Raw genomic sequence first — 22992 nt, forward strand, 5'->3', positions numbered from 1 at the left:
GGTCTGTCAAATTAGTTTACGGGTTAAGGCTTCAGCCAGGTACTGAATGTTTCTACTCCCTCTGAGAAGAGGGGTCTTCTTCTTCATTCGAAAGCAGACGCTTAGGATGATCACAATTTAGCTGTCTGAATTTTTTGTTGCATTGCACAAATTTTGCGCGGCTTTCTTTCAATTGGCTCAAAAATCCCTTCAATGACACAATATTTAAGTTTACTTTAGCCCCAGACTACGTTCAGATAGTTTATCCTTGAGGTAGGACACACAATGTCCTTGTGGTTGGACCTAACATAAACATAGTTTTAAATTGAAGTCCGAGACGTTGGTAGCATAAAGCTAGGTCTATTTTAAACTTAAGGCGATATATTGTCGTTGTCTAGATCAAAGGGGTACTGACTTGACACTTTCATGTAAATCATGAATTACGAGGCAAGGAGGTTCACTAGAGGGATGATCAGAGATTAAAAAATGACAGTACCGGAGGTAAATTGAGTTATATCGATGGATTTTTACTTTTTATAAGATGGAAAGGGGCAGAAGGCTGGGTAGAGACTAGGAACTTCTAACTGATTATGAATTTCAACGTATTATTTACATCGACGACGATTTTTTTTCTTTAGTATTTTCTTTCTATTAGTGACATTGTAAAAATTGAGAAATAAGAGTGGGAGTGTATTCGCCTCCAAGGTGAAGAATTCTTTTTAGTACCTAGCTTAGATGGCGTTAATGGTAATGTGATTTTTTATGAATTGCATGCCACACCGCTCGTTACTGCCCCTTGGATGACAATTGAATGCGCAGAAATTTTCTATGGCAAGACCACTTGAATTGTTCATGGATTTGGTTTTAACAAATAAAGGAAATTGGAAAGGATTTAAAAGAAATCAGAACTTCGGACGAATTAAAAATAGAGGCTGCATGTTTTGACAACATTTCCTGAACTTTCTACTCTCGCAATCGACAAGTACTGTGAACCGTATGGGGCAAGCCCTATGGTCTTGCTGGCGTTTTATTAATTCTTCGTCAGCTAACAAAAAAAAATCCTCTTGAAGCTAATTTACTGTGATATTTCACTAATAACAAAATCTAGCCAGCGCTAAATTGAGCCAATCAGTTTTTTTCTGTAGAATTTTCTGATTGGCTCACATTAATACCAGCTGATTCTTGCTATCATTAAATAAAAAAAAATAACGCCTCTTCAACGCCTCGCTCTTTACGCTAAAATTTTTAATTGTTTTAAAAAGTAGAATTGTGGCAAAGAGTCAAACTTTAGCGTAAAGAGCGAGGGATTGCGGAGGGGACAACCCATTTCATATACGGAGTAATTTCTGTTCGTTTTAAGTTTTAATATCTCTCCTTACTTTCAGTTAAAAAAACTTGCTTTTTTTTATTTAATTTCTGAACGTTTTTGAATTAATGCATTTGATTTTGGCTCTCCGCATATTAATAAAATGAAATTTGCATATTAATTCTTTTTTTGCTAAATGGCTTTCTCTTAGTTTTGATTAGACGATTTTGAGAAATAAGGGGTGGGGAAGGAGGCCTAGTTGCCCTCCAATTTTTCGGTTACTTAAAAAGGCAACTAGAACTTTTAATTTTTAACGAACGTTTTTATTAGTAAAAAATATACGTAAATTAAGAATTAACTTACGTAACAAACTTTTATATTCTTATATTTTTTATTATGTATATGAGGGGGTTTGTCCCCTCGTTAATAACTCGCTCTTTACACTAAATCTTAAGCTTTGTCCCAATTCTTTAAGAATGACCCCTGAATCAGAAAGGCCGTAGAATAAATAGTTGAAATTACTAAAAATACTTTAGCATAAAGAGCAAGGTATTTATCTCTTCCTAAATACCTCGCTCTTTATGCTAAAGTATTTTTAGAACCCCTCATATGCGTAATAATCTCTGTTCGTATTAAGTTTTAATGCTACTCCTTACTTTCAGTTGAAAAAAACTTTTTCATGTTAATTTTTTCATTGTTTTTTTTTATAGTAATGCTAGAAAATCCAGCGCCCTTTTCATTGAATTTCTCTTCCCCCATGACATATTCCTCCAAGGAAAGATCCTCCCACATAGTCCCCTCCCCTCAACCCCAACCCCAAACCCAAAAAATCCCCCTGAAAACGTCTGTACACTTGCCAATAACCATTACTGTATGTAAACACTGGACAAAGTTTGTAACTTGCAGCCCCTCCCCCAGGGACTGTAGGGGAGTGAGTCATCCCAAAGACATAGTTATTATGGTTTTCGACTATGCGGAACAAAATGGCTATCACAAAATTTGGTCCGTTGACTTTGGGAAAAAAATGTGTGGGAGGGGGCCTAGGTGCCCTCCAATTTTTTCGGTCACTTAAAAAGGGCACTAGAACTTTTCATTTCCGTTAGAATGAGCCCTCTTGCAAGGTTTTAAGGCCACTTGGTCGATACGATGACCCCTGAAAAAAAAAAACACCCATCCGTGATCTGTTCTCTGGCAAAAAACATATTCCCCCAGAAAATCGTTCCCCCAACTCTTCTCAACTCCCCCCTCAACCTAAAAATCCCCCAGAAAACGTCTGTACTCTTCCAAATAACCCATTACTATATGTAAGCACTGGTCAAAGTTTGTAACTTGTGGCCCCTCCCACGGGGACTGTGGGGGAGTAATTCGTCCCCAAAAACATATTTATAAGGCTTTTTGACTACGCTGAATAAAATGGCTATCTCAGAATTTTGATCCAGTGACTTTGGGAAAATAATTAGCGTGGCAGGGGGCCTAGGTGCCCTCCAAATGTTTCGGTTAATTAAAAAGGGCACTAGAACTTTTCATTTCCGTTGGAATGAGCCCTCTCGCAAGATTCTCGGACCACTGGGTCGATACGATCACCCCTGGGAAAAAAAAACAAAAAACAAAAAAACAAACAAATAAACACGCATCCGCGATCTGCCTTCTGGCAAAAAATACAAAATTCCACGTTTTCAAACAGTTCGTGGTAATGAACTGTAGTAAGGAGCGATCCGGCTCAATAGTAACCAAAACTCTAAAAAATTGAATTTTGATATCAATAGCTACATGAAAAGAATCGCATTTTAATGCTGATTTTAAATATATAAGTTTCATCTAGTTTAGTCTTACCCATCAAAAGTTACGAGCCTGAGAAAATTTGCGTTATTTAGAAAAATAGGGGGAAACACCCCCTAAAAGTCGTAGGATATTAACGAAAATGACACCATCAGATTGAGCGTATCAGAGAACCCTACTGTAGAAGTTTCAAGCTCCTATCTACAAAAATGTGGAATTTTGTATTTTTTGCCAGAAGACAAATCACGGGTGCGTGTTTATTTATTTATTTTTTTTTTTCTTTTCCCCAGGGGTCATCGTATCGACCAAGTGGTCCTAGAATGTCGCAAGAGGGCTCATTCTAACGGAAATGAAAAGTTCTAGTGCCCTTTTTAAGTGAACAAAAAAATTGGAGGGCATCTAGGCCCCCTCCCACGCTCATTTTTTCCCAAAGTCAACGGATCAAAATTTTGAGATAGCCATTTTGTTCAGCATAGTCGAAAACTATAATAACTATTTCTTTGGAGATGACTTACTCCCCCACAGTCCCTGGGGGAGGGGCTGCAAGTTACAACTTCGACCAGTGTTTACATATAATAATGGTTATTGGGAAGTGTACAGACGTTTTCAGGGGGATTTTTTGGTTTTGGGGGTAGGGTTGAGGGGAGGGGGCTATGGGGGAGGATCTTTCCTTGGAGAAATATGTCATGGGGGAAGAAAAATTCAATGAAAAGGGCGCAGGGCACAGGACGAATCTGGTCACGTTAGAAAAAAACGTCAAATTCAGAGCTTAATATACAATGCTGGGTGTTCGGAGCCTCTCTATTATGGAGTATAATTTGAAAATAACACAACAATACGAGCGATAAAACATATATACCACAACCATAACTCAACTAACGAAAGAACTGCTAAGAGATAACACAACTATAAAGCGAAAACAGGTGAAAACTAACGGGAAAATAAACGAACTAAGAGGTGGAAGGGGCCCAGAGAAAAAATATAATCCTTTTCCAATTTTGAGCCTAACTTCCGCAAAGGAGTAATAATGTCAGAAGCCCCGAAATACCAAATTATTTTCTTTTTCCTATAAGACCGGGGTAAATGAAACAGAAACGTACAATAGCGGAAATATAATATACACAATTCAGCCAGATCTTGTCTTTTTTTCAGGATAGGTGAAATACCAGATAGGAAAAGTATAGAATGGTCGCAAAAACTAGTGTATAGCAATGCAAGCGCTTTTCGATAATAATGACCACGATTAGCTACTATTTTACCATAACCCGCTTTAAGTTTTCTTGAATATGCCGTACAATATTGATCCTAAAAGCTAGTAGATTCCAATAAATATGAATGCTTGACCGCCGCAAATCAGAGACACTAATGGATGGAGAAGTTAGAACGCGGATTTCAAATGGGCATAGACTTTGCATTAAAGACTGGGTACTCACACTTATCAATATTCAATGACAGACCAACAGTTTTGAAATGTTTTGAAATAGATGATACGGAATTCGAGAGGCTAGATCTAGAAGTATATCATCCGCATATGCAACACAAGAGACATTTACCAAATTACAAAAAAGAAAGGGCATAATTTTGTATAACACACTGCGGATACAAATACTGAAAAGATACGGTGAAAGAACACCACCTTGATGCACTTCCAAGCGGGTTGGAATATTCCCATAACAATTAGAGTGAAACTTAACCGAATATGGGAATCAAACAGTTCGTGGTAACGAACTGTAGTATTGAGCGACCCGGCTCAATAGTAAACGAAACTCTAAAAAGCGGAATTTCGATGCTAAAAGATATGTCAAAAGAATCGGATTTTTATGCTGATTTTAAATATATACGTTTCATCAAATTTAGTCTTGGTCATCAAAAGTTACGAGCCTGAGAAAATTTGCCTTATTTTGGAAAATAGGGGGTAACACCCCCTAAAAGTCATAGGATCTTAACAAAAATTGCACCATCGCATTCAGCGTATCAGAGAACCCTATGTAAAAAATTTCAAGGTCCAATCTACAAAAATGTGGAATTTCGTATTTTTTGCCAGAAGACAAATCACGGGTGAGTGTCTATTTGTTTTTTTGTTTTTTTTTCCCAGGGGTCATCGTATCGACCAAGTGGTCCTAGAGTGTTGCAAGAGGGCTCATTCTAACGGAAATAAAAAGTTCCAGTGCCCTTTTTAAGTGACAAAAAAAATTGGAGGGCACCTAGGCCCCCTCCCACGCTCATTTTTTCCCAAAGTCAACGGGTCAAAATTTTGAGATAGCCATTTTGTTCCGCATAGTCGAAAACCATAATAACTATGTCTTTGGGGATGACTTACCCCCCACAGTCCCTGGGGGAGGGGCTGCAAGTTACAAACTTTGACCAATGTTTACATACAGTAATAGTTACTGGGAAGTGTACCGACGTTATCAATGGGATTTTTTTGGTTTGGGTGTGGGGTTCAGGGGAGGGGGGCTATATGGGAGGATCTTTCCTTGGAGGAATATTTCATGGGGGAAGAGAAATTCAATGAAAAGGGCGAAGGACTTTCTAGCATTACTATAAAATAAACAATGAAAATATAAACATGAAAAAGTTTTTTCAATTGAAAGTAAGGAGAAGCATTAAAACTTAAAACAAACAGAGATTATTACGCATATGAGGGGTTCTAAAAATACTTTAGCATAAAGAGCGAGGTATTTAGGAGGAGATAAATACTTCGCTCTTTATGCTAAAAATTTTTTAAGTAATTTCAACTATTTATTCTACGGCCTTTCTGATTCAGGGGTCATTCTTAAAGAATTGGGACAAAACAAGATTTAGTGTGAAGAGCAAGGTATTAACGAGGGGACCAACCCTCTCATATATATAATCAAAAATATAAGAATATAAAAGTTTGTTACGTAAGTTAATTCTTAAGTTACGTATTTTGTTTACTAATAAAAACGTTCGTTAAAAATTAAAAGATCTAGTTGCCTTTTTAAGTAACCGAAAAATTGGAGGGCAACTAGGCCTCCTTCCCCACCCCTTATTTCTCAAAATCGTCTGATCAAAACTAAGAGAAAGCCATTTAGCAAAAAAAAAGAATTAATATGCAAATTTCATTTTAATAATTTATGAACGGAGAGCTAAAATCAGACATGCATTAATTCAAAAATTTCAGAAATTAAATAAAAAAAACAAGTTTTTTGAAATGAAAGTAAGGAGCGACATTAAAACTTAAAACGAACAGAAATTACTCCGTATATGAAAGGGGCTTTTCCTCCTCGACACCCCGCTCCTTGCGCTAAAGTTTGATTCTTTCTCGCAACTCTACTTTTTAAAACAATAAAAAACTTTAGCGTAAGGAGCGGGGTGTCGAGGAGGAAAAGCCCCTTTCAAATACGGAGCAATTTCCGTTCGTTTTAAGTTTTAATGTCGCTCCTTACTTTCATTTCAAAAAACTTGTTTTTTTTTTATTTAATTGTAGATAGGAGCTTGAAATTTTTGCTATCTGATACGCTGAATGCGATGGTGTGATTTTCGTTAAGATTATTTGACTTTTATGGGATGTTTCCCCCTATTTTCCAAAATAAGACAAATTTTCTCAGGCTCGTAACTTTTGATGACAAAGATTAAATTTGATGAAACTTATATATTTAAAATCAGCATGAAAATTCGATTCTTATGATCTATCTTTTAGCATCAAACTTCCGTTGTTTAGAGTTTCGTTTACTATTGAGCCGGGTCGCTCCTTACTAGAGTTCGTTACCACGAACTGTTTGATTAAAATATCATTGCGAATAGGCCTTTACTTATATTAATAATCACTTATATTCTCTTTTTCCCTCATCTTTCATTTTAGTAATTGGTTTGGGTGGATGGAAAACATTCTAGGGAATAATTGTATTTTTTGTTGCTTTCATTTTTGAAGATAAACCTTCCAACAAGACTGTATTGGGAGGGGGGATTACTGTGTTTCATCCCCCTCCCGAACTTTTGGTCCAACTCGTAAAAAAGGTAACAAAAATGCATATAAACAAATTGTTGATGTGTTTTGTAAAGTTTTGTTTGTGAAACCCCTGAAAACAATAGACCTCTGAACAAAATCCTGGAAACGCCCTTGCCTTCCAGTAAGATTTTTTAATTCTGTTTGATTTCTCATTTCTTGGTTAGTCAACATACCTAGTTCACCAGTTCCTGTTAGAATTCTCCAGCAGGGGTAAGACTTGAAAATGGCCTTTCTTAATATATTCTTTTTTTCACTTTTCCGTCACTTACTGAGTAACTTTTCACTTCATCAAGAGGACATTTTGGATCCTTATATGTTTAAAGTTAATATTTAAAGTCAGGGGATTTGCCCCCCCTCGAAATGTTTGTCCGACTCGTAAAGAAATAACAAAAATACAAATGAACAAATTTTTGATATGTTTTTTAAAGTTTTTTCGCACCCCCTCCTCAACCTGGAAAGTATCTAGAAAATATATATATATATACATACATATATATATATATATATATATATATGTATATATATATATATATATATATATATATATATATATATATATATATATATATATATATATATATATATATATATATATATATATATATATATATATATATAACAGATGTCCGAAATCAGGCACTGTTCAATTGCTGAGGCATTACCAAGGGAATAAATTAAATTAATGAAACTCTAGGTGAAGGGACATTAACTTTTTTAAGCCTAGGAAAATCGGGATCATTAAAAATTTTCATTATAAGCTGTGAGTGATGCTTAAAAAGAAATGCTCAACTGGTCTTGTAGCTACAAGTCAACTGTAAAACACCAATTTTACCCTGTATTTCCTAATACCTCATTTTACCAATTTTACCTTATTTTACCAATTTTACTTACCGAGTTTTTATTTTACGATAATTTACAACACTACCTGTAGCCAATATATGTTCCAGGCAACTTTTGAGACGGATGACCGATTATGGCGAATAAGAAATGCTAAGTTTTTTTAATTAAACGAATTCGCGGTATATTTTGTATTCTTTTATCTGTTTTGTTTAGCTTTTTTCGTCCTTTTTTGGTGCTTAGGATGGACTGTACACATTAGTTCAAAGTTTTGCCATTACTTCTGCAATAATTAAGCTCATTCGGTTTTATATTCTGGATATGTTATGTTTTTATGGCACTTGGTATTTACCATGTTACATATAGCAATCGCAAATTCTGTCGGCCTGTCTGTCGGTCCCGGTTTTGCTACTATAGGCACTTCCAGGTAAGCTAGGACGATGAAATTTCGCAGGCGTATCAGGGACCGGACCATATTAAATTAAAAATAGTCATTTTCTCGATTTGACCATCTGGGGAGGGGGAGTGGGGGGCCGGTTAATTCGGAAAAAAGAAAAAATGAAGTATTTTTAAATTACGAACGGTTGATCAGATCTTAATGAAATTTGATGTTTGGAAGGATATCGTGTCTTAGAGCTCTTATTTTAAATCCCGACCGGATCTGGCGACATTGGGGGGGGGGGAGTTGGGAGGAGGAAACCTAAAATCTTGGAAAACACTTAGAGTGGAGGGATCGGGATGAAACTTGGTGGGAAAAATAAGCACAAGTACTAGATACATGATTGACATAACTGGAATGGACCCGCTCTCTTCGGGGTAGTTGGGGGGGGGGGTTAATTCTGAAAAATTAAAAAAATGAGGTATTTTTAACTTACGAACGGGTGATCGGATCTCAATGAAATTTGATATTTAGAAGGATATCGTGTCTCAAAGCTCTTATTTTAAATCCCGACAGGATCTGGTGACATTGGAGAGGGGGAGTTGGAGGGAACCTAAAATCATGGAAAACGCTTAGAGTGGAGGGATCAGGATGAAACTTGGTGTTTACGAAGGAGTGATCAGATCTTCATGAAACTTCATATTTAGAAGGAACTCGTAACCCAGATCTCTTATTTTAAATCTCGACCGGATCCAATGTCATTGGGGGGGGCAGTTGAGGGGGACCGGAAATCTTAGAAAATACTTAAAGCGGAGAGATCAGGATGAAACTGGAGAGGAACAATAAAAACAAGTCTAAGATACATGACTGACATAACCGGACCGGATCCGCTCTCTTTGGTGAAGTTGGGGGGGGATTCGGAAAAATGAGGTATTTGTAGCTTACGAACGGGTGACCAGATATTAATGAAATTTGATATTTAGAAGGATCTTGTGCTTTAAAGCTCTTATTTAAATTCCGACCAGATCCTATTATATTAGGGGGAGTTGGAGGGGGAAGTGAAAATTGGGGTATTTTTATCTTACGAATAGGTGATTGGATCATAATGAAACTTGATATATAGAAGGATCTTATGCTTCAGATGCTCTGTTTTTGGCTCGAATTGGATCCGGGGACATAGGGGGTTGGAGGAGGGAAACAGAAATCTTGAAAAATGCTTATAGTGGAGAGATCGGGATGAAACTTGATGGGAAGAATAAGCACAAATTCTAGATACGTGATTGACATAATTGGAACGGATTCGTTCTCTTTGGAGGAGCTGGGGGGTGTTAATTTGGAAGATTTAGAAAAATTGAGGTATTTCTAACTTGACCGGATCTTAATTAAATTTGATATTTAGAAGGAATTCATGTCTCAGAGCTTTTATTTCAAATCCCGACCAGATCTGTTGACATTGAGGGGAGATGGAGGGGAAATCGGAAATCTTGGAAAACGCTTAGAGTGGAGGAATCAGGATGATCCTTGGTGGATAAAATAGGCAAATGTCGTAGATACGTGTTTGCCGTAACCGTACTGGATTCGCTCTCTTTGGGGGAGTAGGAGGGAGGGGTTCAGTGCTTTGCTGAGTTTGGTGCTTCTGGACGTGCTAAGACAATGAAAATTGGTAGGCGTGTCAGGGAGCTGCACAAATTCACTTGATAAAGTCGTTATTCGGACTTCTCCGTAACAAGGAATTATCCGTACCAAATAGTTTTCCCCTCGGCACAATTCTGTCACAGACATTTGCAGTACAATACTCAGAGGTGCCAATTGAAGGGAATAATTAACATCGTCTCAGATTTTAGAAAATCGCTTCTTGGGGTCGTTTTATTAAGAAAGCCCCTCCTACATTCTAAATACTTTTTTTGGTATGTGAATAAAAAAGATTAGGAGTCACTACCTCCACCCCCACACATTTTCAAGAATTGTAGCCCGACTATTCTTCTTAAACTTGCATGTAAATTAGTCTCTATTTTAGGTTCTAATAATCTTGCTGATTTGTTTAATAAGTGTGCTTTCATGATTTAATTAGTAAGAAATTCATGCAAGAGGATTCTTGTAATTATCCTCTGTTTTTGTTTCGTCTCCATGGTTACCAAGAAATAAAGCAGGAATGATCCGTCTTTAAAAAAGCTGGGGCGTGAAGATCTATTCTAAATCAGTGGTTCCCAACCTTTTTCGGTCCGCGTACCCCTAGTCAAGGCCCAAAAAGTTTGCGTACCCCTTTCTTGAGAATCGTTGTTTTACTTTTTTCTTAACTAAAATCAGATTTTCAAAAACACGAGATTTATTGTCCAATATGACGGTGCTTAAATGTACGTACAAAATCAATGAGAAACTTGAGGCTGCTTTTTTGCTAAAATATTATCAAATCTTGGCTCGATGTCACTAACGGCAATTATAAGGTCATTTTGTACACTCAGTCTGTTTCTGTGTTTGGTTTTGATCAATGACATTGCCGAAAATGACACTTCACAAAGGTAAGTGGATCCGAATGGTAACAAAGCAGACATGGCGATTTCACTTAGTTCCTTGTATTCTCCTTTCACCTCCAGCCAAAACTGGGAAACAGTTACATTTTGGAATTTCAGTTCTAAGGCGCGATCACTGGCAAGTTCGATCAGATTCTCTGTAAGCTTGTCACTAAGACCGGAGCTTGAGGTCACGTCTTCAACAAATGGATTTTGGATCCAATCCTGCGTTCTATCTTGGTTCATAATCGATGGGAAATATGACACAAGTTCATCTCGCAACTTTGTCAGATGCTCCCGAATACAATCACAGATTGTGTTGAGGTTATCAATTTCACTATCGTCCGCAAACTTGTCAAGGGTCGGGAAGACACTAACGCTGTTTCTTTAAACCTTTTTAAGCCAGAACTCCAATTTCTTGATGAAAGCACACATCTTCGAATTCAGGGAGAGTTCGTCCGTCCGGAAACCTTGCATTGACAGATTCAAGTCATTCAGTTTGTCGAAAATATCCGCAAGATAGGCCAGCCTGCAGACCCAGTCCTGGTTTTCAAAAAGTGAACTGAATGCAGATTTTTGCTCCAGAAGAAACATATGAACTTCTTGTCGAAGCTCGAAAAGTCTGTTTAAAATCTTCCCACGAGACAATCAGCGAACTTCTGTGTGCAGAAGTAAATGTTTATGTTCTGAACCCATCTCTTGGCACAGCAACTTGAACATTCTTGAGTTCAGTGGTCGGGCTTTGATGAAGTTGATCACTTTTACAGCCTCGTTGAGGGTCTCGTGCAGATGTGCGTTCATCCTTTTCGATGCAAGAGCTTGCCTGTGAATGATGCAGTGCAACCACTTCACCTTTGGATTTTTCTTCCTTATCCAGGCCATGAGCCCATTATTCTTCCCTGTTAGGGCGGCAGCTCCATCACTGCAAACTGATAGACACCAGTCCCACAAGATGCCCCCTTCTGCGAAGAATTTGTCAATCACCTTGAATAGTTCTTCTCCTGTTGTTCTTGACTGTAGGTTTTGACAAAACAGAATATTTTCTCTTATGTCAGAACAATCTTGATATCGAACAAAGACGATCACCTGGGCTTCACCTGACACATCCGTGCTTTCGTCAAGCTGTAACGCAAACATCTTCGTCAACTTTATTTGCTCAATAACCTGCATGACAATATCGCTTGCAATGTCTTCTATCCTTCTTGAAATGGTATTGTTCGACACAGGTATAGACTGAAGGGCAGTAGCAGTTTTCGTGTCAAACATTATTTCACTGACTTTCACTAGTGCTGGTAATATCAGACATTCGGCGATGGTGTGCGGTTTTTTCTGTTTCGCAACTAAATATGAAACAGCATACGAAGCCCGGAGAGCCTTTGAAGAAACTGATGCCACTTTTGCAATTTCCAAACAGTTACTAGCGAATGCTTCTTGTTTACGCTTGAAAAACTCTATGGGCTTACCGACATGAGAAGGGTGCACAGTACTGAGATGCCGGTTCATATGCGCAGGTTTCATGGAACTGTTGGCCAAGACTTGACCACAAAGAACGCACTGTGCATTCACTGGATCAGACTTTGTCGCACTAAATCCGAGCCCTAGGTATTCTGACAAATATCGACGCACTTCGACCGATGATTCGTCATATTTCTTCTTCTTAGGTGCAGGTTCAGAGTTTTGGGTACCATCATTCGGCTTCTTGTTATTCCTGATGAGGAATCTATCCATCTTTGTTTGCAACCACAATTCACGAACTTCGTGTTTCAACAGATGACAAGATACTGAACTCGCTGAGTTTAAATCGAGACCTTACGGCTATGGAGAAAAATTAGCATCGAGACCTTACGGCTATGGAGAAAAATTAGCGGGTTACTGAAAGTGAAAGTTTTGAAAATGAGTCTGAAATTACGTACAATGGGTTATGTTATCTGATTTTGAGGGAAATGTTGGAACTGAGTCAGAAACAAGTTTTAAAGATGTAGACTAAATTAATTTTGGGACCTTCGCGTACCCCCTGCGAGGGTTTCGCGTACCCCCTGGGGTACGCGTACCACCGGTTGGGAACCACTGTTCTAAATAATTATAATCCTGAAAAAGATATGATTAAGTTATACACATATTGAGTATGTTAAGCAAATAATATATATTATTTATATTGAATATAGAGATAATTAATAGTTATGTGGAATTATCTTTTTTTTTTGGTTGCATAGCATCACTGCCTGGCAAAAAGGTCATACGTAATATTTCAAAAGTGGGATAATTACCAGAATCCGTATATATATATATATATATATATATATATATATATATATATATATATATATATATATATATATATATATATATATATATATATATATATATAATTACCAGAATCCGTATATATATATATATATATATATATATATATATATATATATATATATATATATATATATATATATATATATATATATATATTTATATATATATATATATATATATATATATTCCTTTTTCCTTTTTTTTGCTTCATCAAAATGCTGAGATTTTACATACAAGACTATTTAATTTAAAAAAAAGTTTTGCTGATGGAAGTAAAGAGTGAAGAGGAAACTTCAACTTCAAATTATTGCTCTGCAGCCAATATATTTTCAATATTGGTTCAATAAACTGACTTGTAATATTTGTCTGAATTTGTAGCAGCAGGCGTATTTCCTAAAGGAGCAGAAAAAAAAGGACACATAAGTAATACGCATTCAGAAAAGTGGTCTTGAAAAGTGAATTAGAAAAGTGAAGTTGAACTTCAACTTCAATTTCAAATTATTGCTCCGCAGCCAATATATTTGTAATATTGGTTCAATAAACTGACTTTTAATATTGTTCTGAACTTGTAGCAGCAGGCGTATTTCCAAAAGGAGCAGAAGAAAAAAGAAAAGAAAAAAAAGGACACATAAGTGATACGCATTCAGAAAAGTGATCTTCCTTGTTGTTCAAGGTGTAATGGGGGGTGGCTTTATTTATCCTGTGTAGGTTTTTCGACAATGGTGATTCTGATAGTATACTTTTCCCTACGATCGGAACTGATTTTTGAGGAGTTTCTGTATGACCATATCCAGAGGGGGCTAGGATATATACCCCCCCCCTCGAAAAAACCGTTTCGAGCTCTTTCAAAATTCCTGTAAATGTGTTTTCTAAGTAGTATTTTACTATTCAGATTAATTAAAATAATAATCACCATTTCTGAATCAGCAACAAATTAAACGTGTAATAATTAATGAATAAATAAATTCTTATTGTCATTTTATTTATAATATTTTTAATTGTATTATTAAGTTTCATCATATTACATCCGTATTTTTTGACACGAAAGGTGAAATCATATTCTCTTTGGGTAGGTAAAATCACGAAGTTATGGAAGCTACAATAGCGGGACGAGACAATTGCTATCTGCTTACCTTGAAGGAGTAAATTTTTCTTACTCAAATTTGTTTGACCCGTCGTTTTCCTGTGTTTGTCCCGCATTTGCACCTCAGTTTTGTAACTAGTGCTAAATTTTGAGGGACTTGAATTTTTTTTTTTTTTGTTTGTGTGTCAGTTCACTCTAACTATGTGTGGGGTTAATTGTCTTCATATATCCAACTTTGCCAATATTTTTCTTAAAGCGATTAGCTGAATTTTTGGGGTCCAATGCTTAGACCCCAAAGAAGATTTACAAAGTACCAAGGACGCCAAAATAAATACACACCTAGACCCATCTTAGGCTCACTCATCCCTGAAATTGGTGATTTTTTAAGATTTTTCTTTTGGCTGTTTCAAAATTATGAAACATTTAAGGCAGTGCCGCATTATCGTCAGTGTTGACACATTGAACCGTTAAAATGTATTAGCAAAACTATTTACTTTAATTTGACAACACTTTTTGTCCGACAAAATTAAAATATTAGTAATATCTTGGTCTCTAAAGACAACTGCTCTTTCAAAGGAATATACATCATCTTAAGCTGTTTGAAAAAAAAAAAAAACGATGAATTTTCGTCTGAGTTTCTTTTTTTTAATCTGTCGCCGCTATTACGAAAAACTGTATAACTCCATGTGAAGATCTTTTCATTATAAATTGAGATCCCAATGTTCCTTTTTTTTTTTTAGACGTTCATGATTTCCGCTTAAACAATTCAAATAGTCATATTTCATTTTCACTGTCGTTGGTAATTTAATGTAATTTGATTAGCCATTCAAAGTTCTTAAATTATTTGTAGTTATGTAAGTTTCGACTTAACCAATTCAAACAATCATATTTTATTTTCACTGTTCTTGGTAATTTAAAGTTCTTAAACTGTATGAAGTTGTATAAGTCTCCACATAATCAATTTGAATATCATCTTTTAAATTTCACTGTCTTTGGTAATTTAAAGCAATTTAATTGGCAATAATGGGTAACTTAAAGCTCCTAATCTATATTTTGTTGTATAAGTTTCGATTTAACAAATTCAAACTGTCAGATTTGATTTTCACTGTCCTTGGTACCTTAACGGAATTTAATTGGAAATAATTGGTAATTTAAAGTTCTTAAACTGTATGAAGTTGTATAAGTCTCCACATAATCAATTTGAATATCATCTTTTAAATTTCACCGTCCTTGGTAATTTAAAGAAATTTAATTGGCAATAATGGGTAACTTAAAGCTCCTAACCTATATTTTGTTGTATAAGTTTCGACTTAACAAATTCAAACTGTCAGATTTGATTTTCACTGTCCTTGGTACTTTAACGGAATTTAATTGGAAATAATTGGTAATTTAAAGTTCTTAAACTATATGTTGCTGTATAAGTTTCAACTCAACCAGTTCCACCATATTTTTATTTTTACTGTCCTTGGTGCTTTAAGGTGGGATTTGAAACTTGACAATAATAAATGTCCACAGTGACCTTGAATAATTTCTGAGGGAAATATACCTTACCCACTTGGATATATATATATATATATATATATATATATATATATATATATATATATATATATATATATATATATATATATATATATATATATATATATATATATATATATATATATATATATATATATATATATATATATATATATATATATATATATATATATATATATATATGAATATATATTTGTATTGTTCCTGTGTATCCTGTGTCTGCCCCACGTTTATAAACCGCATTGTAGTTAGCAGTAAATTTGGGGAGTAGATTTCCGTTTATATGGTCGAGTTCATGCCTGGCAAAGATCCAAAATTTAAGACTCTACACCTTTTCTTAGAAAAGTTGGAGCTTGAAGCTAGTACCTCAAATCCCTAGTTTATTTGACATTTTTACAATTTTCTCCGATTTGTCTCGGGGGTGTGATGTGAGCATTTACTTTATTTGAATGTATGCCAAATGGCGTTTCGGTATTTCTGCATTGCTATGGATTTAGTCCAAACTTAGCAAATCACTGCGTTTTCATGATTTTGTATATTTGTTTTTTATTTTGCTTTTAACATAAGAATATGCAGTACAATCAGGAACTCTTTTTTTTATGGCTACAAAGTTGTAATGAATGTAAATTAACACACTACAATTGATGTAAATATAAATATCATAAAATTTTGTTTACCCAACGGCTAATTTTTTTTTTTAGAGAAAGTTTGCCCTTTTTTGTTGGCAGTTTATAAGGAACAACTTAACGCAAATATACAAAAGAAAATAACTGAATATTTAATGTTTTTTAATACCTAATGTTTGACCGGACCTTTAATGTGTGTTCTTTCAAGTCGTATCTCATACTTGGAGTCATGCTAATACTAGTACTAACAACTCACTGTAGCACCGATCTGGTTTAGTAAAACAGCTGCGTTTGCTCCTCCTCCATCTCAACCTATTCAAAGCTTTTCATTTTGCCTCTGATGGATGGCCAAAAAGTACAATCTTTGGCAATCTGTCATCTCTACCCATCTTAATTTTTCTTTGATCATAGTCCCAAAAAGTTGGGTCAAACCCACAGCTTAATTTTTTTGTATATACTCAGTCAATGGAGTATATCAACTCCCCACACACAATTCTACCGCTCTAATGCTCTCATATAAAAGGAAACTACTGAGTGTATAAAAATAAAATAAAGAACAATGGCTTTTACACTAAACACTGCATCAGAGCTAGTATTTAAGTCCATGTAAAATTGTAAGTTCGCTACTGGTTTACGTTGACCGAGGGATTGACTTTCCGCCACACGGCTTACATCTCAAACTGCCACTTGTTCTTCCACGCATGGTACACTCTTTCCATACCACGTCTCTTTGCTCCACACATGAAGCACTTCGCACTGTATATGGCACACTTTACGTCACGCATGGCATACATCCACGTGGCTCGTACCACCTGGTGTGCATGTTCTTTGAAAGGGACAACTCCATTTTGTTGGTGCATAAATTTTAAACATCAGGCAGAAGGGCCGGAAGAGTTTTTTTTTTTGGGGGGGGTATGTTTTAGACATGAGATATTAGACATGAGGCATATCTGAGTTTTTGTTCGTATAAATGTTTTTCTAAAGCTACTTCCGGTGGGTGGGCACTTGGGTGAGTAACGAGAGATAGCCCGAGATAGGCATGCCCGTCTTTGTTATATGTGTATAGCAACTTTACTTACTTTATAACTATTAATTAATTTGCTATTGAATGATTAATTTATAGATTGATTAATTCTGTTTGAAATTTTTTTTTTTCTAATTCTCTATATAAGTTTAGCTGGGTGCCCTGAAATATCTATAGATGCAAGTAACCAAAATTCTAGAGTGGATTAGATATTTTAAGTATTTTTTTTATATTAATGAGAGGGAGGAGTGGGACCTTGCATTTCTCCTCTCCCTATGCATATACGTCTGACTTTTGGTATATTCCAAAATTTGATCTCTACTTTTATAGCTAGAAAGTACACTTTTTGGGGTTTGAAGAAGTATTTAGGGTTTGATGGGGTTTTGTTTAGTTTTGCATCAAATTTTTGGAGCACGTTCCTTTGAAATAACTAAACTAGCACGATATTTTGCTAAGTAAATCTAAAAAATATCTGGGGTTTACCCTAACGTTTTGAAGTACTATCTTATTAGATGTGGTTATTATGCATGACAAACGTCAATAATAAGTGAATTACTTGGAAAATATTAGAAGCTATAGGAGAAACCATAAAAACTCGACATTCCATTGGGAGAGGGGATTTTCCGGCTCACAAGACTTCTATAGGTACGTCCCTCTCTTTGTATGTTCTGGTTTTTCTTCTGTTTAGACTTAATCTTCTTTTTATGTTTTTAATCGTATAGATTTTTATGTAATAGTTATATTTTTATTTTTTATTTATTATGATTTATATTCTTATCTCCTGTTGTAAAACCAGAGAAGTCATAAATATACACAACCACATTCTGTGTTTTCAGTAAAGCCAGCGGAATAGCAACATGAAAGAAAACTTCCAGAAGCTATAGCCTATTTACACGCATTTTCTCAGTCTAATTTGTCCATTTACCTGTCTGATTTGAAATAGTCATAGCTCGGAGAACCTTATAATTGAAGACGCTGAATATGTTCTGTTTTGCATTCCCCTCAACTGAGGAGGAATTCCTATTTTCTCTTTAATATTAATAAAAAAAAAAATAACAATACAAGTCTATAATTAAATCTTCAGAGATTATCTATCGGGCATTAAATAATTTTTTTGGCGAATTTTTTCTGCTAAGCTGTTCTCCGATGGGAGATCAGATAGTCAGTTAATCAATATATTGATCCGGTATATCGATATATTTGGTATATAGGATATATTCAATGTTTGATATAATAATTTTGATATATTAAATTTATTAACTTCGATATAATAATTTCGATGTGTTCGATATAACAACTGAATATATTTAATATATCGATTCTGTTTAGATCAGTCAAAGTTTGGTCCTCCTAATTTTTGTTGCCGTATTGATCCTCCCTTTGAGAACACTTTAGATAACGTTTTTGAGAAAATGTCTTAGGTGTGGCAGCGACTAAATATATTTTCCGACAAAATACCTTTAGGTGTGGCAGCTATGAAATATATTTTAAAGTATCTTAAAATGCTACTCTTTACCGATATTTTGTTATTGTGCGTATTTTGCTTTTTTATATGTTTTTAAAATTCCCTGTAGATGGCGGATAACACACACACACATATATATATATATAAATATATATATATATATATATATATATATATATATATATATATATATATATATATATATATATATATATATATATATATGTATATATATATATATATATATATATATATATATATATATATATATATATATATATATATATAGTTCTTATTGTTTAGGATCATTTGGCTCGTAGTGAATCCTTACCAGCTGCACAAATGTTAGATGATAGAGCAGCCGAAGCATGGATTGGACATCCCTATTTTGATGTTATTGACAATTCAACAGAATTTGACACCAAACTCAGAAGAATGATCTCTGTAAGTTTTTTTTTACGAAACAGACAACAGTACCACAACATTTTTAGAGTTTTAAGTTTTTGGGGTTTAACACCATCATTAGGGTTTAAGAGCCTCTATTAAATTATTTGACATATACCAAATGGATAAAATTTTGAGGCTGCTTAGCTGAGAGATACTAAAATAAATTTTTATATTATTAGTAGTCTTGCGAAGGTCGAAAAATGATATTTGTAAGTCTATTTGCTTTTTTTCTTTCTTTTCTTTTTTTATATAAACTTTAATCTTTTATTAAAATCTTTAAATAATCTTTAATTAAAAATCTTTTTTATATAAACAAACTATACCCCCTTGTATCCCTAGCCATGGAGCCTTTCAAGGAATAAGTGTATTGTAAAACCATTTTGAATTGTATTTTGTATTCTATTCTATTGTATTCTATTGTATTAAATAGTTTTTCAAACAATTCGTGGTAGCGAACTGTAGTAAGGAGCGACCCGCCTCAATAGTAACCGAAACTGTAAAAAACGGTATTTTGATAGCAATAGTTCTATCAAAAGAATCGCATTTAAATGTTGATCTTAAATATATAAGCTTCATCAAGAAATCATCAGGTTTTTTACTGTTTTAAAAAATTGAGAGAAAGAGTCAAACTTTAGCGTAGAGATCGGGGTTTGAGGATGGAACAGCTTCATTCATATACGGAGTAATTTCTATTCGTTTTAAGTTTTAATGTTGCTCCTTACTTTCAGTGAAGTTTTTTTTTAATTTCTGATCGAAATCTGGCTGCTCCTCTGCTGAAACAGACAAACTTCTTCTTCTTCTTCTTCTAAAATGGTCGTTGAAATTACCAAGGAAATCGAAATACATAAACCTCAGGCCTATTCATACATGAAAACCTTGATTTTTTAAAGTTTTTTCTTTTGGTTGGTTCCAAATTGTAACATGTTTGGGAACATAACATTTCCGTCGGTGTTGCCATGTAGAACCGTGAAAATAAATAAGCAAAACTAATTAATTAAATTTGACAACACTTTTCGTCTGTAAGAATTAACAATCTGTTGATCTAGTTTTTTTAATTTGAGAAGGAACGCCTGTCGTCCGCAAGAATCCTGACATCAAAACTCTGTTGATTCCGAAATGCTTCCGTTTGAAACCTTCAAAGGAAAAGCTTCAAAAGGAAAAGCTTTCTTTTGAAACCTTCAAAGGAAAAGCTTCAAAAGGAAAAGCTTTCTTTTGAAACCTTCAAAGGAAAAGCTTCAAAAGGGAAAGCTTTCTTTTGAAACCTTCAAAGGAAAAGCTTCAAAAGGAAAAGCTTTCTTTTGAAACCTTCAAAGGAAAAGCTTCAAAAGGAAAAGCTTTCTTTTGAAACCTTCAAAGGAAAAGCTTCAAAAGGAAAAGCTTTCTTTTGAAACCTTCAAAGGAAAGCTGCATCTTTCAGCTTTGATTCACTCTCACTCAGAATCTGCTTACTCTGCTCTATTTTTTAGTGAAGCTTATTCAGCTTTATCGTTGGGGGTTTACTGTTCTTTATTATGCTTAGAAAGTTGACTGCTTACACGTCTTAATGTGTCCTTTTGCTTTATAGAGTGTTTGCCAAAAGATGGGTATCGATACGGGTGACCGCTTGGCCATTGGAGCAAAAAAAGTGAAGTTTCTTGTTCGGAGTCTCCCTGATGACTCCAAATTTCCTAAATTTCAAGATTTTGAAGTCGTTCACGAATATCTTAAAGCTTCTGTAAGAAATACTCAGCCTAGATTACGAAGAAGAGGCCAAAATGGTGAGCAATTGCGTAATTTATGTGAGGTTGTTGAATCTCCATTTTTCTTCTATTGAATTTAAGTGGGACGTGTTCGAGTAATATTTTGTGTTATCTTTAACTTTTTCTCAGAAATTTTAGGCTAAGTTTGAATTTAAATTGCACTTCTGTTAGAATTGAGTTTTGAGAAATTTTTTTTAATAACGTTCTACGTTATCTGTGCCGCCGTTTCTAAGGTAAACTTAGGTTAAGAGTGAATTTAAATTGCACTTCCATTAAAACTACGTTTCGAGACATTTCTGAATAACGTTCTACGCTATCTGTGACCTTTTCTTCGATAAACTTAGGTTGACTGTGATTTGAAATTGTACTTCTATTACAATGAAGTTTTAGACTTTTCTTGAATAGCTTTCTACATTATCTGTGATCTTTTCTTAGATAAAATTAGGCTGACTGTGAATTTAAATTGTGTTTCTATTAAAAGGATGTTTTGAGAGTTAAGAGAGTTGAGAGTTAATAGAGAGTTCCATTAAAAGGAAGTTTTGATTAGGTTAAGTTTAATTTAAATTGTGTTTCTCTTAAAAGGAAGGTTTGAGAGACTTCTCGAATAACGTTCTACGTTATCTGTGACCTTTTCTTAGATAAACTTAGGTTGACTACGGATTTAAACTGTACTTGTATTAAAAAGAAGTTTTGAGAGACTTTCGTTCTGCGTCATCTGTGACCTTTTCTTAGATAAACTTAGGTTGACTACGGATTTAAACTGTACTTGTATTAAAAAGAAGTTTTGAGAGACTTTCGTTCTGCGTTATCTGTGACCTTTTCTTAGATAAACTTAGGTTGACTACGGATTTAAACTGTACTTGTATTAAAAAGAAGTTTTGAGAGACTTTCGTTCTGCGTTATCTTTGACCTTTTCTTAGATAAACTTAGGTTGACTACGGATTTAAACTGTACTTGTATTAAAAAAAAGTTTTGAGAGACTTTCGTTCTGCGTTATCTGTGACCTTTTCTTAGATAAACTTAGGTTGACTACGGATTTAAACTGTACTTGTATTAAAAAGAAGTTTTGAGAGACTTTCGTTCTGCGTTATCTGTGACCTTTTATTAGATAAACTTAGGTTGACTACGGATTTAAACTGTACTTGTATTAAAAAGAAGTTTTGAGAGACTTTCGTTCTGCGTTACCTGTGACCTTTTCTTAGATAAACTTAGGTTGACTACGGATTTAAACTGTACTTGTATTAAAAAGAAGTTTTGAGAGACTTTCGTTCTGCGTTATCTGTGACCTTTTCTTAGATAAACTTAGGTTGACTACGGATTTAAACTGTACTTGTATTAAAAAGAAGTTTTGAGAGACTTTCGTTCTGCTTTATCTGTGACCCTTTCTTAGATAAACTTAAGTTGACTACGGATTTAAACTGTACTTGTATTAAAAAGAAGTTTTGAGAGACTTTCGTTCTGCGTTATCTTTGACCTTTTCTTAGATAAACTTAGGTTGACTACGGATTTAAACTGTACTTGTATTAAAAAGAAGTTTTGAGAGACTTTCGTTCTGCGTTGTCTGTGACCTTTTCTTAGATAAACTTAGGTTGACTACGGACTTAAACTGTACTTGTATTAAAAAGAAGCTTTGAGAGACTTTCGTTTTGCGTTATCTGTGACCTTTTCTTAGATAAACTTAGGTTGACTACGGATTTAAACTGTACTTGTATTAAAAAGAAGTTTTGAGAGACTTTCGTTCTGCGTTATCTGTGACGTTTTCTTAGATAAACTTAGGTTGACTACGGATTTAAACTGTACTTGTATTAAAAAGAAGTTTTGAGAGACTTTCGTTCTGCGTTATCTGTGACGTTTTCTTAGATAAACTTAGGTTGACTGTGTATTTAAAATGTACTTTTATTAAAATGAAGTTTTGACAGATTTTTCGAATAACGTTTTAAGTTATCTGTGACCTTTTCTTAGATAAACTTAGGTTAACTACGGATTTAAACTGTA

The 22992-nt window shown here is 34.7% G+C and overlaps 1 protein-coding gene across 3 annotated transcripts in view; it reads left to right on the plus strand.

Moving 5' to 3' along the window:
• The window catches only part of LOC136025862 (TRPL translocation defect protein 14-like), an 81452-nt gene that overhangs the window by 48640 nt on the left and 9820 nt on the right, over positions 1-22992 (plus strand). For 2 of the 3 annotated variants that reach the window (XM_065701900.1, XM_065701902.1), the window contains 3 exons: positions 14144-14212; positions 19115-19255; positions 20823-21015. In XM_065701900.1, coding sequence (XP_065557972.1) covers positions 14144-14212; positions 19115-19255; positions 20823-21015 — 403 coding nt within the window. The remainder of the gene's footprint in view (positions 1-14143; positions 14213-19114; positions 19256-20822; positions 21016-22992) is intronic. The other variant, XM_065701901.1, reaches the window with a different exon arrangement.

Source organism: Artemia franciscana, chromosome 4 (assembly GCF_032884065.1).
Source record: "Artemia franciscana chromosome 4, ASM3288406v1, whole genome shotgun sequence".
Lineage (NCBI taxonomy): Eukaryota > Metazoa > Arthropoda > Branchiopoda > Anostraca > Artemiidae > Artemia > Artemia franciscana.